The 17,586-nt window shown below is 33.7% G+C and overlaps 1 protein-coding gene across 2 annotated transcripts in view; it reads right to left on the bottom strand.

Moving 5' to 3' along the window:
• Dmxl1 (Dmx like 1) overlaps positions 1-17,586 on the bottom strand; it is a 152,745-nt gene that overhangs the window by 57,357 nt on the left and 77,802 nt on the right. For both annotated transcript variants that reach the window (XM_028777140.1, XM_028777141.1), the window contains 5 exons: positions 16,707-16,783; positions 13,155-13,282; positions 12,353-12,595; positions 5,439-5,596; positions 761-903 (listed from right to left, as the gene is read on the bottom strand). In XM_028777140.1, the coding sequence (XP_028632973.1) occupies positions 761-903; positions 5,439-5,596; positions 12,353-12,595; positions 13,155-13,282; positions 16,707-16,783 (749 nt within the window). The remainder of the gene's footprint in view (positions 1-760; positions 904-5,438; positions 5,597-12,352; positions 12,596-13,154; positions 13,283-16,706; positions 16,784-17,586) is intronic.

The following is a 17,586-nucleotide window of genomic DNA, read 5'->3' as shown; positions in this document are numbered from 1 at the left end:
AAGTCTTTTGGCCACCTTCCCCTGTCCCTTCCATTTTTCCAATACTGAGGATTAAACACAGGGCTTCACACATTTAAAACAAATGCTCTAAAACTGAGCTACAACCCCAGTACAGGCCAGTTTTTAAATAGGTTCCACCTTAAATTGTTAGGTTATAAAATTTGGCTTCTGAGTCATATATATGTTTATATAGTCAAAAGGTAAACTTAATTCAAAAATACACTAGTAAGCAAAATCTCTTAATTTTTCAGATTTACTAGTCCAGAAATCTGCTTCTTTCTTTTCTAACTATTGTCAACTCATCATTAATATGCCATGTCTTAATACAATACATTGATGCTCCAACATAAACATATGAATAAGATCACTCATAAATATAAAGCCAGAAAACCGTTCAAAATGCTATTAGTATAGTAAATACTTAAAAGATTTTTATAATTACAGAAGCTTTTTAAAGATATCTCCTAGAACTAGAAGTCTACCAAAGAGGCATTTGATGTTTGTGGTTAAAGTCTTAAGACTTACCTTATGGGCCCAAATCAAAGCATAATATGAAAGTATTTGCACAACATGCTAGAAATTATAATGATTTACCAAGAGATGATCAAAAGTTAATTGATAATTTATTGCTGAAAAAAAGAATCTGACAATTTCAACTAAATAGTATGTAATAAATCAGTGAGTTATTCCATGTTACTTTAAAAATTTATATAGGCCCAAGTGATTTTCTAAAAGAAACTTTAAACACAATATTCAATACCTGAATGAATTTGAATTTGAATGCTCATGGAGTTGGAGATCAGAAGGCAAAGTATCGTCATCATCAGCATCTTCATCATCATCGCTTTCTAGACTCTCCTCAGAATCATACTCTGCTCTACTTTGGGAAGGTGGGAGAAAAGGCTGAAAGAAAAAATATGTTTATTATTATCCAAATATCTGGTTTGATGCATTCAAACATATAATTCATCTCATTTGTGGATACTTTACTGTAAGCAAAGTACCTATTATTTACTACAGAATATCTTTGATATAATTTTATCTCTTCACTCAGTAAACAAAACAATTCTTCAGAATGTGCCCCAAAAGTCTACTTGAGATAGATCTAATCGACCCTGCGTTCCTCTATCAAGGTCTTTCTAAGCAGCCCAGGCTAGTCTTTGACTTGTGATCTACCTTCTTCAACCTCTCAAGTGTTGGGAAATATAGGCATTTGCCAGAATAAATTGTCTTGATAAAACAATGTTTAAAAGAATTACAACCAATGGCACCTTAAGAGTTTTATATTTTTAATGGTAAAGATAAGCAAGTAACTAAAAAAATTAAGTAAAATTTATATATTAAGTGTCACATAGAAAAAAGTAAAGACGGAGAAAAGTAAAAGCTGATCATAGAAGGCCTCTTTGACAAGTGACATTTAAGTGAAACCTAAAGGAGAAAAAGTTACCAGCCTAAAAATAGTAACAGGGCTAATAAAGTCTGACTAAACAATAATTCCATAAATAGAGGAAACAATTTTCCAAAACTGAAGATCAAATAAAGACAGAGAGGAAGAAAGGGACACATTTCCTACATTATCTGAAGTATCAAGCTTAACAGGCCAGTTGGAGTGGAACCATCAGAGATTAGGTCAGTCAATTACTATAAGATAGTTTGGAAAATATCCAAAAGTTGAAAATGTGAGAGATTTGGCAATTAATGTAAAAAAACAGAAGAAATAGACCCTGTTCTGTAGAGTACTGTATAAATGAAAAACTGATCATTGAGCAGAAATTTTAAAAACAATGTTAATAACTAGGAAGAAAATAGAAACATTACGTGACCTTTACAATTATTAGTCAAAACAAATGGTTAAAGCAGCTGAGAATGCACTGTGCTACATTATCGCATTCTAAGCATTAGATTATAGAAGTAAAATGTGTAACCTTATCCATTCATTGAGATTAGGAGGTGTGGCCTTGCTGTATGTAGTAAATTGTGGTATAAATGGGTGTAGGCTTTGAGGTTTCAAGTCTGACCTAGTGAGTCTTTCTTCTGTTTCCTGCAGATCTGGATACAGAAATCTCTGTTCCCAGTACCATGTCTGCCTCCATGCTGCCTTGCTCCCTGCCATGACAATGGAGTAAATCTCTGAAACTGTAAGCAAGACCCCAGTGAGATGTTTGCATTCATAAGAGTTGATGTGGTAATGGTGTCTCTTCATAGGAACTAAGACATATTGACTAAGACAATGTGTACAAGTGTATAAACGTACGTGGATGTGCTACATATTTGCACGTGCCTCTAGAGGCCAGAAGAAAGTGCTGGAATCCCAGCTGAAGTTACAGGTGCTAACCTCTCTGACATGGATCCTGGGAATTAAACTTAGGTTTTAGTCTTGAGTTCTATTGCTGTGAAGAAACACCACGATAATGGCAACTCTTATAAAGAAAAACATTCTAGGCTTATAGGTTCAGAGGTTTAGTCCATTATTACGGCAGAAAGCATGTTTGCAGGCAGGTATGGTGCTGCTGCAGGCAAGAGTGGTAGATGAGAGTTTTACATCTGGATCCATAGGCAGCAGAGTGAGCAACACTGGGCCTGGCTTGAGCTTCTTAAACCTCAAAGCCCACCCAGTGACACACTTCCTCCAACAAGGCCATATCTACTCTAACAAGGACGCAGGTCCTAATCCTTTCAAATAATGCCACTCCCTATGAGCCTATGGGGACCATTTTCATTCAAACCATCAAGGCAGTAAGCATTTGTATCCACTGAGCTATCTTTCCAGTCCTCACATGTTTTAATAGAACCACTGCAAATCTGTTCAAATGTTTGTCACCTAGTCTACTGTAATTGATTGTATAAGCTAGTGTTTCCCTAAAGATTGAGACACAAGATGATTTTTATATATTGTAGGAAGATCATTTTAAAAAAATAATTCGACAGAGCTATATTTAAACATGTTAAAAAAGAAATATTGCCAACCATTCACAGCAACTCAAGCAGCAGGGAAGGCTGTAAAGGACTTTTCCAGCCCCAAGGTGGGAGAGTGGCCAGTATCTGCTCTATGGGAAAAAAAAATCCCACAAATCCTTGAACTTGCCCTAAAATCAGGCCACAAAATCTCTCTAATCTCCAGCCACCCTGAAAGCTTTCCTCCCCTCCAAGAAACCCTATACAAACCATGTGTTCAGCCCCGTTCTCTGCTGATTCTCTCCTGAGCATAAGCAGTCACCTCCACCCCAGACTTTTCCCTCTCAATAATAAATGTCTTGTGTGAGGTTTGTTGTGCAGTGTCTTTGTTGTATTGCTTTGCTCCCGAATGCCAGGATACCTTTCCCATCCAAGCTGTAACACTTACAAATACAGCTTCTAAAAATGTGTACAGTTGGAGGCTTGGGTAATAACTCAGTTATTAAGTTGCTTGCTATGTAAGTACAGGAAGCAAATTCAGAACCAATGTAAAAAATGATCAAGTGTTTGGTATGTATCTTAGAACTAGAGAAGCAGAGACAGGTAGATCCCTGGACTTATAGTCCAGCAAGCCTAGTCTACTTTGCAATTTACAGGCTAGATACCTTGTCTCAAAATAAGGTAAATAACACCTGAAGAATGACACCAGATGTTATTCTCTGTACCCATGTGCAAGTGTACCCCCATATACATGCATACATACCAGCACATAGATATGCACACACACATACATATAGAAAAACATGTACTACTAACTTACAAGTACACTGACATTATTTAATATGAAGGTAGCTTTTAAAATAATGAAACCTCAACTTTAAATTATTAAAGATATACTAAAGGAAATAACATAAAAAATAAATGAAAATGAAAAACTTTTCTTTTGGTTATCTATGTATTGGGGAAATATAGAAAGGATTAAAACCAAAACTGACAGCATAATTAAAATATTAGTTACACTGTGATTACAGTTTTTTGTTGATTTAAACTTACTAGTTGTAGTTAAAAAGGTACTTGCATTATTCTTATGTAAATCATGGCATGAAACATGTACCTTTTTCTGTATACTGGCAAACTGACCAACTTGTTAAGTTTCACTCTTTTACATTTTTAAGAAATATTTATTTATTTATGAGTGCACTATAGCTGTCTTCAGACACACCAGAACAGGGTATTGGATCCCTGTTACAGATGGTTGTGAACTCAGGACCTCTGGAAGAGCAGTCAGTGCTCTTAACTCGAGCCATCTCTCCAGTCTACTCTTTTACATTTTAAATGTTGTATCTTTAATGTAAAGTTTTTGGCATCTGAAATATTTTTATCCTTTTTCAAAACTACCTTCTGTATTTATGCTGTTTAGCTGTACTAAATTTCTATTTGCATGTGCATAATCTTTCAAATATCACCAATGTTATTCACAATTAGGGTTTCTATCACTTCACTTATATTTAGTTTAAGATGACTTCTTAGTACTATTACTTTTCAGGATCATCTTTTTATGTCATTCATTTTTGTTCCCAATTCCCTCTTCTGAATGTAAAATATCTTATGGAAGACAAGAAATCAAAATAACTACAATCTATGTTATGTGTGTGTAAGAAGAATCACAGGTACTAAACGATCCATCACTGATGGGTTTTTTTTTTTTTTTTTTTTTTTGGTTTTTCGAGACAGGGTTTCTCTGTGTAGCCCTGGCTGTCCTGGAACTCACTTGGTAGACCAGGCTGGCCGCGAACTCAGAAATCCGCCTGCCTCTGCCTCCCAAGTGCTGGGATTAAAGGCGTGCGCCACCACCGCCCGGCCACTGATGGGTTTTGAAAGAGGACTGTTCACTTATCATAACATGCAGCTTGCATACATAGCAAAGTGATGTGTGGAATGAGAGCCAGTAGGGAAGTTTGCTCGCTATGCAATTATGAGTATGTAATTTAGTGTAGAAAATTAAACTTGAGATAATAATGTTATTTAACTAAATACTGGTAAATAAAAATTTGTACCTGTCAAAACAACCCAGGGTGGCCTCAGTATTAAAATAAATGAGGTACTATGGAATTAGTGGTACAAAGCCCACATAAGGGTCTAATTTTGATTGTCAAGACTGAAGGGAAAAAAGATTGAAAAGAAAAAGAAAAGGAAATTAAACAGGGATAACCGATGATCAGAACACCCTGACTCCTTGATTCTTGGCCACTATTAAGTATATTATATTAAGATGTTAACTAGCTACTCTTTTTATCTTACTTTAGTTTAAAATAGAGAGTCCTAATGTGTGTAATATATATATTGCCTTAAAAGCTGGTTAGATGTATGATCAAAATAGTTCAGTGTTTCTTCCTTTCTATATTGTTGAATACCCTAAACACAAATTAAAAATTTTAAAACTAGTATGGGAAAATACTTAGAAGTACCAAGATCTAATAATTTATTTTAAACCCACTTGTTCCCATTTGACTACATTCTTCTGTGTAGCGATGTTTTATTACCTTGGCTATGAAGTAGTCCCAGATACTTAGTTCAGGCGGGATGAACTTCTCCTTGACTGCAAGTGGCTCCTGATTTACAGAGGAAGACGATACAGGAGAAGATTCTCTGCCAGATACTTTTGGTGGACTAATATGTTTGTTTTGTTTTTCTCCTTCAACTAGTAAAGAAATGAAGAAAAAATTATTATTAACAGTACTACCTCCAATTATCATCTTTACATAAAAGCTAAATATAACTATGAATAGCAAACAAAAACCAAAATATTATGAAAGTACAGAGCAGGTGAAAAGCAGATAGAAGGAAGGAGGAAAAACGGCTCTGTATAGCAATCTGTGCTTTCACTGTATCTTGCCCATAACTACCCGAATGCCTATTCATCTATTGTACTTAGTGTATAAGAGATGGAGTCTCTGCTTACCAAAAAGAAATTCCCTCTACAGTTTAGTTAGGATTGTGACAAAACTTTCCAAATTCTTTTGTGTTTTTAGGGGGAAGGGGTTTGCTGGGCACTGAACCCAGGGATTTAAGCATGCAAGCATATATTCTACCAGTGAACTACCCCAATAAGCACTAAAAAGAAAGGAAAAAAAGAAAATAGATGGAGCTGGAAACATGACTCATCAGTTAAGAGCATTGACTGCTCTTCTAGAGGTCCTGAATTCAATTTGCAGCAACCACACGGTGGCGCACAACCATCTATAGTGAGATCTGGTGCCCTCTTGTGGTGTGTATGAAGACAGCTACAGTGTTCTCATATAAATAAAATAAATCTAAAATAAATAAATAAATATAAATACAAATTAAAAATAATGCCATAGTTCAGACTGTTCATGAACAAACTGGTCTCATTATACATTTAAAATATTTTTGTTAAAAAATATTTTAATATTTTGACTTCCATAATTAAATTATACTTATTATAACTTGAAAATCGGTGAGACATGGAATTTCTAGTCATTACAATTACACAGAAGTGAAAATGCTATCTTTGTTTTACTTTTTGAAGCCTCTAAAATTAGAGAGCATTCTCTCAGTATTTGCCATAGTTTCTAAAACAGGTCTGTATGGAGCCAGTGATCAAAGCCAAGGCCTGCACATGCCATGCAACTACTGCATCTCTGAGCTACATATCCACAGTCTATAGAGATGTTTAATCAATACTAAGTCATAGACAAATAAGAACCTTGTAACCATAAGCATTACCTAAAAGTAGGCAAGCAATTCATATGAAGGCACAACAATATTTTTCTCCAATGGTTCCAAAGAGATTTACTTACCTCCCCAAATGATCGTGCCATAATTATAATTTTAATTTATTATTTGTAACTATTCAACTTTAAAATACAATGTATACATGCAATATATCAAGCAACAATAACCTGAGTTTAATGTAGTGATTATGTGACTTTGGAAGAGAATAAAGAATGACATATTAATATTCTAAGATATTATATATCAGTGGTTCCACTGTTAGTTCAGGTATTAAATGATTAAATTTACACATTTAAATATGTATAAACTTTTGCCTTTATTTATATATGATAATCTACAATCAAGCTTCCAATACACACATTATATATATATTAACACATATTCTAAAACTAAAATGGAACTTGGAACAGCCAAGAACATCAGAAAAAAAAAGTTTACAGAAAGACTTAGTTTTTATGACCTTATTAAATATCATTAGCCATTGAATGAGGCTATCTAGGCCAGACAGATGACATACTGCTTTTCCTTATAGCTTTTAGCTTTGTATATCAAAAAGAACAGCCTAAATAGTGAATAAAAGAATAATAATAAAAATACACATTTACATTCCTTTCAACCCTTTATGGGAGGCTTCCTCTATCTCCCATTCTCACACACACAAAAAGTGTTCTTTAAACATAAAAGGAAGCTTAATATGACATGGCCTTCAATCAACACAAAAAGGTAGGAAACATGAATTCATTTCCCTCTAAAGGCATTTGTTTTCATGTCTGGGCATCTAAAACCTCTCAACAATCAGATACAGTGATGAATGTCTGCCATGCACAACTATGCGTTATCACTGATATTTTTCTTAAACGTATTTGTTTCTTCTGCAAGAAATATTATTCTGTGACTAATAAAACACTTAGCTTTCATATAAGTTCTATGTATACACATGATTTGGATTTTCTGATCAAATTTTTCATTAATACGTGATGTAGAATTCACAAAGAGAAATTTATTAACATTTAAGTTGGTAAATTATGTATATTGTTAACTTTTTGGTTAAGAATCCTAGGCTGTCATTCCTTGTCAGGTGGCCATGTGGGCTACATAAGAACGGCCTGAGTCAGGGAGCAATCAGGAAGCACAGTTCTTTCATGGCTCCTAGCTCCAGTTTGCTGCCTTGAACTTCTCTGAATGATTGCTAAGTTTCTTCTTGGTCAGAGTGTTTTATCACAGCAAAAAAAACCCAAAAAAGTAACAGTCAGTTTAAAAAAAACTAGAACAAAAGACATGTAGAAAATCATATAATTTAGTTCATGAGATCATTACTTCAAAACACTTAAGATGAGAACTTATACCAAAATAAGAAACACAAATACCAAAATTCAAATGTCTTTCCTAGCACTAAATTTAAAAACACTTTTTAGGAAACATGTATTTAGGGGTTCCAAACCAAGTATTTAATTTTCAATACATAGTACTTGGATACTGATTAACTAGGAAAACTGTAGACATCTCAGTTTTCATTTGGCTAAATTTAAAATACATGTATTTTAATGCTGATTAAATTCACACCAACTTTCTGAAATATATTTTTTTTATCCTTGTGATGGTTAATGTCAACTTGACAGCATCAAGAATCACTTAGGAGATGGACCTCTGGGCACGCCTATGGAGATTATCTTGTATCGACTAAGAAATTATTAGGGGTAGTGCCATTTATGGCTAGGGTCGCAGACTGTGTACATAGAAAAGGAGAGCAATACTCACTGCTCTTCACTTCCTAAGTGCAGAAATGATATAACCGACTGCTTCAACTTCCTTCTTGCCTTGACTTTATGATATGACGACTTTAACCTTGAACTTGAGCTAAAATAAACACTTCCTCCTTAAGTTGCTACTCTCAGGGGATTAAATCATAGCAACAGGAAAAGAAATGAAGACAAACTCCTTGCTCAAGAATGTATACTGAATATTATTTAATACAGTTAAGATCTTGAAACACTGTATTGTATTTTGCAGCAATCTAAACACAGACCACTGCTTATCTGCACCTAAAATTCCTTAGAATGCTGTGCATTCATGTGTTATCAAAAAAAAATAATGCGTTTAAAACCAAGATTTCAGAGTTTTATGTCACACGACCAGCCATCATTCTGTTGTTTTCTCCTGGATGCTATTGGTCATCAGCTTTTCTCCTGGCTTTTCAAAGTATCTGCTTCACAGGACTGGCTGTTTCTGTCTGCCATTACTCCATAATCTACTGCTTCCCCTCCCCCTCAGTCTCTCAATCCTCTCCCTTTACTCTTTTCTTTTCCTCCTTGTTCCCTTCCAGACAAGCTTAGTTTTGGAACCACATGCCTATCTTAATCAACTGATCAATCATGTAAGTGTACTTGGTATGACTTCTGTGACTACATCCAGTTTCTGAGTTCTCAAAAATGGATGAGTATAATCTAGGTTGGATACGTTTACATCTAACTCTACAACTAGGTAACTAACTGTGTTTTGAATATTTGGTTATCATGTCCCCACTCCAAAAGGGTAAACACACAGATAATTTTTGGTTACTTGATTATTTTTGATTATTTGAGAATGGTTAGTATTAACATTTATGAAGATTCTCAGTACAACTATACAATGATACTTTTGCCCTCAAGCAAAAACTCTTAGTAAGTAAATAAGAATCAACCTGAACTTTGCCTAAGGCTCTTCATATTCACCTGTGCTCAGAACAAATACGTGGAACTGGGACTACTGGTGGGTCTCAGTGGTAGAAGCTTGCCTAACATGCACATGGTTCTGGGCTCGATTTTCAGTTTCAAAAAAAGAGAACGAGCTGGAGCTAAGATCAGGCTAACAATATACTTTTCATCTTAAAACACATATTAACATTGCTTAGCAGAACTTATTCCTTTCAGTATTTCATAGTAATAAAACTGGAGTCTTAAATAATTTTTCTAAAACATATTAAAAATAGAGCCAAAATTAATTTATCAATTATTTACTTAATCATTAACTTAATGATCTATGAGTTTAGCTCTTGCTAGGTTTGAAAATTTTTTCCTTGAAATCAGATATATAAAAAATACAGTCAAGGTAAATTTCACAGTTGTTAATTTTAATTTATGAGAAATATATCATGGGAAGTAACTTAAAATTGTGAAAATTAAAATGCTTAATATTTTAATAAACAGGTAAATTTGATAAGTAACTTTGCACTTAGAATTTATAATTTGAAGGGGAAAAGGTGGAAGAAAATAATTTTAACTCTGAGCAAAAGGATTACTGAGACAAGTGTAGTGGGTATATCAATACCAGGTGAGATGGAGGGAAGTCTGTGGAGCAGCTATATCAGCACTAGACCTTTCAATAGAAGAGCAAACTTTTTACCTCAGGGCTGAAAAAATATGACTTTGGGGGTTGGGGGAGACAAGATTTTACTACATGTAGCCCTGGCAGTCCTGGAACTCACTATATAATAGACCAGGCTAGTCATGAACATACAGAGATCTCCCTATCTCTGATTCCAAAGTGCTGGGATTGAAAGACATGCACCATCATGCCTAGCTTAAGACCCATTTTTATATCTGAATTTTAATGAAATACTTACTTAATTTTTGCTATTGTTACTTTGGTACTACAAGAGAAGACTGAGCAGTTGTAAGACACCAAAAGGTCTCTGTACCAACAAAGCTGGTTGAAGTCTGCTCAAAATTATGAACTAAATTTGCTTGACTCTCAGCATTAAAAATCAGGAACTTAATCACTATTTTGAGGTTGTATCCTCCTTCACCTGAGTTGTTGAAGAGGGGAAAGTACATGGATTAAAAAGTAACAGAGTGGCAGATAAATGAGCAAATAGTTTCAATGTGAGGATAAAGTAGAAGCTAAGTTACCAGGAATTTTGTTCTACAATCAGGGGATTATAGCTTGTGAAAAATATATGCCATTACTGCTTATAATGACTATTGAAAATAACCATTTTCTTTCTTCTATTACAGAAGGACATTTAAAATCTAAAAATATTTCCTTATCAGGGTATGAAATCTAATGATAATGATTTTTGAAAACTTTTTTTCAAGCTTATTTTATGTATGTGAATGTTTGACTTGCATGTACATCTTTTTGCTTGCAATATGTCTGTGAATCATGGTGTGCCTCATGACTGTGAAGATTAGAAGAGAGTGTTGGTCACCCTGGAATGTGAGTTACAGACGGTTGTGATTTGCCACATGGATGCTGGTCCTCAAACCTGGGTTTTCTGAAGAAAAAGTGCTTTTAACTGTTATGCCATCTCTCTAGTCCCATAACGATTTTTTAAAAGTAACAAATCCAAATCAAATTTTATTCTTCATTAAGTCTTTCATCACCCATCAGAACTTTCAAATCATAAATATCCAAACCTACATACAGGTACAGGTGTATGGTGCTTAAAGGTGGTAAGGAGGAATACTTATCCTCTTGCTGGACTTCACTTATAAATGTACACACAAGTGTTTCTTCTAAAAAGCATTTAAAATTATTTTCAAACTTGTATTTGAAGACTTAAATTGGCACATTTTAATAATTTTTAAATTTAACATCAGTACAGTAACAGGCTTTCCAGCATTATGAGTTAAGTCCTAAAGCCACTCTAGACAAGCTCCAAAACTGACAAACTAATACATGTGTTAATAAATCACAAAAAGACAAGATTTAGAGAATATCATGAAAATTATTCTCAAGTTGAAAAAGGTAGCTGTTGTAATTTTATTTAAATATAGTATATGTAGTAAAAGGATACACTTATTTAAAATATTTACTTTTCATGGTATTAAAAACACTTAGAAATCCAAAAACTCTAATAATTGGTCATAATATGCAAACCATAAATAAAGCAGCCTCATGGGAAATGCTTTCCCAGCCATTTCAAGCCATACTGTGATTTTCTATGATCAGCACTAGCATCTGTTTCTTTTGGCTTTGTACACTTAGAAATGCTACAATTTAAGGGATAGAAAATATCCAAAACCTAGTATTTGAAACTAAAAATGGAAGAGCAGAAACAGTTTTCTAAAATGCTTATCATCGTTTTAAATCAAAAATATGGCTTGATTAAAATATGCCAATTTTCCTTAAATGCCAAACAAAACTATCCCACTATATGCATCCCCTGAAAATCAACAACACAGAGCAAGCTAAACTGTAAGAGCCTATGTCTACAGCTAAGATCTTGCCTGCAGGAGTGAGAGGGCTATGAGAACTGATGGCTGAAAGAGCTTTGGAAAAGCCCACACATTCCATGGAGAACACCACTACCTGCTGGGGGCTAGGCATAGCAAAGTGCCTTCCTGCCAAAGAAAGAAGAGAGAAATCTGTATTTGCTATGGAACAAAACAAATGTATTTCAAAAGAAATGAAGATTTTAATAATAAGAGACATTATAATTACAATGTATTATCAGTGCAGGAGTATCTAAAAGATTGAAAACTGAACAAGAAGCTTTAAAACTTCATTCCTTACCAAAATACTATTTCTTGGTGGTCTTGTATAACAAGAACTTTCTTATATAAAATTAAGATATAACCACATTTAACAAAGTTATCATCCAGATGAATAAAGCTTCAGCTTATAAAAACAAAACTGAGAGGAAGATTAGAGCAGAAGGGAAAGAGGGAAGGCAGACAGAGGGCAGGGCGGGGGTGTGGGGAACAGGACAATAAAAACTTACCAGATAAAGCTTTTGTCTGTACTTTGCTGGGAACATGTGCTCCTCCACCAAATACTGCAGACCACATTTTTTCATTTAGGGAGTGGGCTACAATCCGAAATAGCTCATTACTAGAGTGTGTTGCCAGCCCATGAATGAACAGACTAAGATACACTGCTGTGAGAATTTCACAAAGCAAGACTGTAAGTCCTGACTGAGCTTCTTCACCGGAAGAATTCAAAAGTTGAATCAGACAATTTATTCCTAGGACAAAAAAGAAAATAGCTGAAATTAACAAGAACAAAACAAGACAAAAAACAAAAAAATAAAAAAAAAAGTTCAAAGTTAAAAGTTAAACACATTTTTCTACTTTATGAATTTTTGAAAAAAATATACTCAATTAACATTAAATATTTTTTTGCTGGATTCATAACCAGTAGATGATTGTGGTTTAGGAGCAATTGCTGAAACATTTGTTCAATTCAGATAAACTTAAGTTAAATCTCATAGATAAAAATTTAATGCCATATTTTATGATAAAATATTTTAAATTATTTAAGAAACAATTTAACAAAATGAGCTACTTTAATATAGAGATCAAGGAAATAGTTGTTCATTTGCTAAAAGTCTTATTTAACAAGAACTTTCTGTGACTAAACTAAAATATAACTGAAGAATACGCATTGAATTCGCAATGGTATCAATGCTACCAATATTTAACAATGATCATCAACTGGTAAAACTAAGACAAGTCTGCTTTTTATCATTTACCATTTCCAATAAAGCTAAAAGAATAATTCTCACATATGTAAATTATTAATACCTGGCCATTGAGCTGGTGATGTGTTTGGAGTTACTGATTCATCTAAACTTCCTGCTCTCAGAGAATGTCGATGGGCAAGAAGTACTGTCTGATACACCATTCCAGTGAACTGATTTGTTTGAAATGAGCTAAAAAAGAAAACAATATTTAAACTCAAGATGAATTTCATATGTAATATTCCCATTCTTAGATACAATCTCTATGATACTTTATTTAAAATTTTTGTTTATGAATTATACTATTATGTCTAAGGTGTATGTTCTACAGTGATATATCCTATTAATACAGTATCCCTTAAAGTATACATATATACACTTTCTAAGCTAAAACAAATTTGACAAGTATCTAGTATATTTATTTAATGAAAGATAAAGAATATTTCAGGAAGGAAACAAACCCCCACGTCATTTTGGGTCACTAGAAACAAACTTGTATGTATGACTTTAAAATATTTATTTGATTAAAAAATGAAGTGAGTCTAGGCTCAATTTCATATTTAATGGCTAGGTTACCCTCTGGCTCTGAATCAGGCACTTAGCATATGATGGAGAAAACAGCTTCTGCCTCCATAAAAGTTATGATATGGTGGGAGAATCAAACCTAAATAATTTACATCATATTGTTGTTGATGAAATTATACACATTACACTATTAAGACAAAGAGGATAATCATCACACATTTAAGAACTTACAGTGATTTAATCAAAGACAAACAAATAACAGCTTAGCATAAAGGATTTTAACATTCTGATACCCAGCAGCAAAAAGATCTTATAAAAGTACTAGAAAATAGTACTTTAAAAATTCCTATAATATATATTCAGTAAAGATAGTGCCTTAAAGCTGTTATACTTGGCAAATCTCACTGATCATAACATTTTGAGACATTTATAAATATTATTGGACTTTATTTTCCAGATTTAAGACGGCATGGTAATAACAAAAATTCCCTCAGCCTGTACAAAGATTTTTGACAAGATAGAAACATTTTGATGAAACCAAACCATACTCAATTACATAAATGAACTCAGTTCAAAGACATAAAACTGAAGCTACCTTGGGAACATACATTTAACCACAGCGATAAGTGGGGTTGCTCATGAACAATTTGTAAAGATAAGATGAATTGACAACCAAAAGTCAATACAAATGAGAGCTAGTACCATGTAAGAGATAACAAACTCACCAAAACATCTCCGCCTACAGAAGCAAACTTACCAGAACATTTAAAATGAATGTTATACTTTTAAAAAGTTTTCTAAAGTTAAGACACAAAGATAATGTGTAAAAATGGAAAAAGTGATTAAAAGAGAGGGGGACATTACATAGTAGACTAGGAATCTCCTGATGTACACCCATGGATGTACCATAAATATCTATCAATGGATTGATTCCCTCTAAAAGAAAGTCAGAAACCAGTTAAGAACGTCCTAGTCACTATACAATTGTACCAAATGGGTAGGAAAAGCTAAGGTATACTGAGGTATGGACTTACTTCACTACAAAATTGGATGGGTATCTATCTTCTTGTGAAGATAAAGATATGAGTAGACCTCACATGCTAGTCTCTAACTCTAAGGCTCTCCACAATTACACTTTTTGATTTTTTAAAATATTGTTTTTGAGAACTTCCTGAGTACTGTTTACATCATATCTATTCCTTTTTTCACTCCAACTCTTTTGTCTCTCCTCTCTCAAATTCATGACTTATTATAGCTATATGTTATTTGTATCTGTCTCTCTCCCCGTTTGTGTGTGTGTCTGTGTGTGTGTGTGCATGCGCGCGCGCACGTGTGCATGTCTGTGTGTGTATCTGTGTTTACACACACAATCTACTGAGTCCTATTAGTGGTTAGGGCTGATGAGCTGGGACTGGATAGCCCTCAAGAGGTTTGTACCTGGAGAAAACTGATTCTCTCTATCTCAGAAGCCACTAATTGTTTTTCATCTATAGAGGTGGGGCAGTGAGAAATTTCCTCTATATGCTGTTTAGGCACCATATTGCTAAGATCTCATGGCTTTAGCTTCCTTTTCATGTCTAGAAGTCCTATCTTGCAGCAGGAATTGGGTTCTCTAGCACTTAACAACCTTTCTGCCTCCACTTGAATGACTTTTCCTGAGGCTTAGATGTGAGGTTTGTGTTAGATATATGATTGGGGTTAGAAGCCCCATTCTCAATTGTTATAATCTCGGTTTATCAACTAAGGAAACAGAAAGGATTAGAAATAAAAGGCCCCTCTAACCTTAACAGGTACAAAAGTACTACCAGGAAGTACTATGAACTGGAAGTAGGGACAGGACTTAAAACAAAACTGAATTCCCTACCCTAAGGTGATCTGATGCATGCAGGCATATATACAGACATAAATAAGAAACAAATAAATAAAATTAAAACAAATATGCACAAAAGCAAACAGAAAATTAATATAGAAATAAATAAATATCAAAAGGAAAGGAGAAGAAAGAGCAACTCCAACAAGAAGCCTGGTGCATATGTTCTTTAAAAAAAACATACTGTACTGCATAAAAATGTACAATCAATATGCATAAATTTAAAAACCAATTCTGCAGTCTTAAAAATGAAAAAAAAAGAATTCCTTGTATTTTATTTTGTTATGTTTAGTTGTTATCTTTTAGAAGCCTGTTCTTTTCTAATAAGAGATTAAAAAGAGGGTTGATCTCGATGTGAGGGAGTGGAGCAGAACTAAAAAGAGGGTGGGAAACTATAACCAGGATATACTGTATGAGAAAGAATACATTTTCAGTAAAAAGAAAAAAAGATGAAAATTTCAAAAATATAAACTCTGCCTAGAGAGAAAATATGAATGAACTAACATCTAGAAAATAAAACTGGGAATTTCCCTGAAATGAAACCGATAGATAAAAGAAAGCATAGAGTTTGGGGGAAAAAAAACACATGGATATACAAGTTCCATTTCCTGTCTCAAAGAGCAGGAAATAGAAGTCATAATATTTAACCAAATAATGTGAGGGTATTTCAAAGAACTAAAGCTTGACTACACACTAGCATGTCAATTTGAAGGATTTTAGCAAATTATACTGGAACTAGAATATGAAGAAAAATTTCTAAATAGAAATTCTGTGAAAATATTTTCAATCCCACGTCAGTTGCTTCTTTGCCTGTGTGCCTCAGGCGTTTTGCTATACAACAAATTATAGAACTTATCACTCAAGTATGATATTGCATTATTTATCATCAATTCATTTATCTGTTTATAATGATACTGATCTTAAGGAAAGAGTATTTTATTCATTTATAAAATTCTCAGAATCTATCACAGTATCTAGCATGATGGTAGTGATTAATCATAGGCCACTAAGTAAGTCACAATAACAAGAGTTCGGTTCTGATTTCTTTGTCATAAAAGTATAAGGTGAATTTTCAAAGATGAAAAAAAAGTACTCAGCATCTCAGTCATGTGCTTTTTGCATTTACTGAAAGCAGTGTTATGTACAGTCCTGAATTAATAATGTATAGATAACCCCACTGTTTACTGAAAGTGATCTTATATTTTACAAGAAGGTATTTACCTGTAGTTATGACTATCACAAAGGCACTGATAGATGCAAGCAGAAAGTGAGGCTGCTAACGTATGCATTACATATACCTGAAAAAATAAAAACACAGAGTAATTACTTTAAGTAAAAAAAAAAAAATTAGGAATAATTTTGTCAAAAATGAAGTGAAAATAAAATGTCTTTTGCCTCTGTAAGCTATTTTTTCTCCTCTCCCCACATTAGAACACAGTTTCTACCTACTGAAGTTGTTCTTTAGAAATGTTAAAGAAAAAACTCAGTTCTTTGGCAGAAATTACAGAATATACAACTACTACCAATTCTCTCTTTCCAAATCAAAAGAGAGATGTGCCCAGAACAATATGAGCCATGTATTAAAAGCATACACTTTAAAACCCGACCTGCTTTTTCTTGAAAAAAATATGAATAATCAATACTAATAAATGACAGTTCACTGATGTACAAGTCAAAGAAAATGCTAACATCTATTACAGTCATCTGAAAGGGAAACTTTAGAAAAAGGAAAAGGAAGAAAGGCAGCAAAGTCAAATATTTATTTTACAGAAGAAAGGAAAGATTCTAACCTAAGATGATAGTGGCTATAATAAAGCAAGGACGAATAAGATTAAGGCACAAGAAAGTATACTAGACTATAAATGATTATCTGATTATGAAGCACAAGGCTTTCATGTAGATAAAAATGGGTATTGATAGATAGAAGCCTAATTGCTTTTTTGGCTTCTGCTGTCAATAGTTTCTGTGGTTAAAAATAGTAATATGTGGGACCTGAGCTTACAACTCAAAAGGCCTGGCAAAATCTACTCTTGTTGCTCTTAAACCCCTGAGACTTTTGTACAAAAAACAAAAACAAAAACAAAAAACCCTCAAACCAGAA

The sequence above is a fragment of the Grammomys surdaster genome, unplaced genomic scaffold, assembly GCF_004785775.1.
Source record: "Grammomys surdaster isolate TR1022 unplaced genomic scaffold, NIH_TR_1.0 278, whole genome shotgun sequence".
Lineage (NCBI taxonomy): Eukaryota > Metazoa > Chordata > Mammalia > Rodentia > Muridae > Grammomys > Grammomys surdaster.
This window is presented reverse-complemented; position numbering and strand designations above follow the sequence as displayed.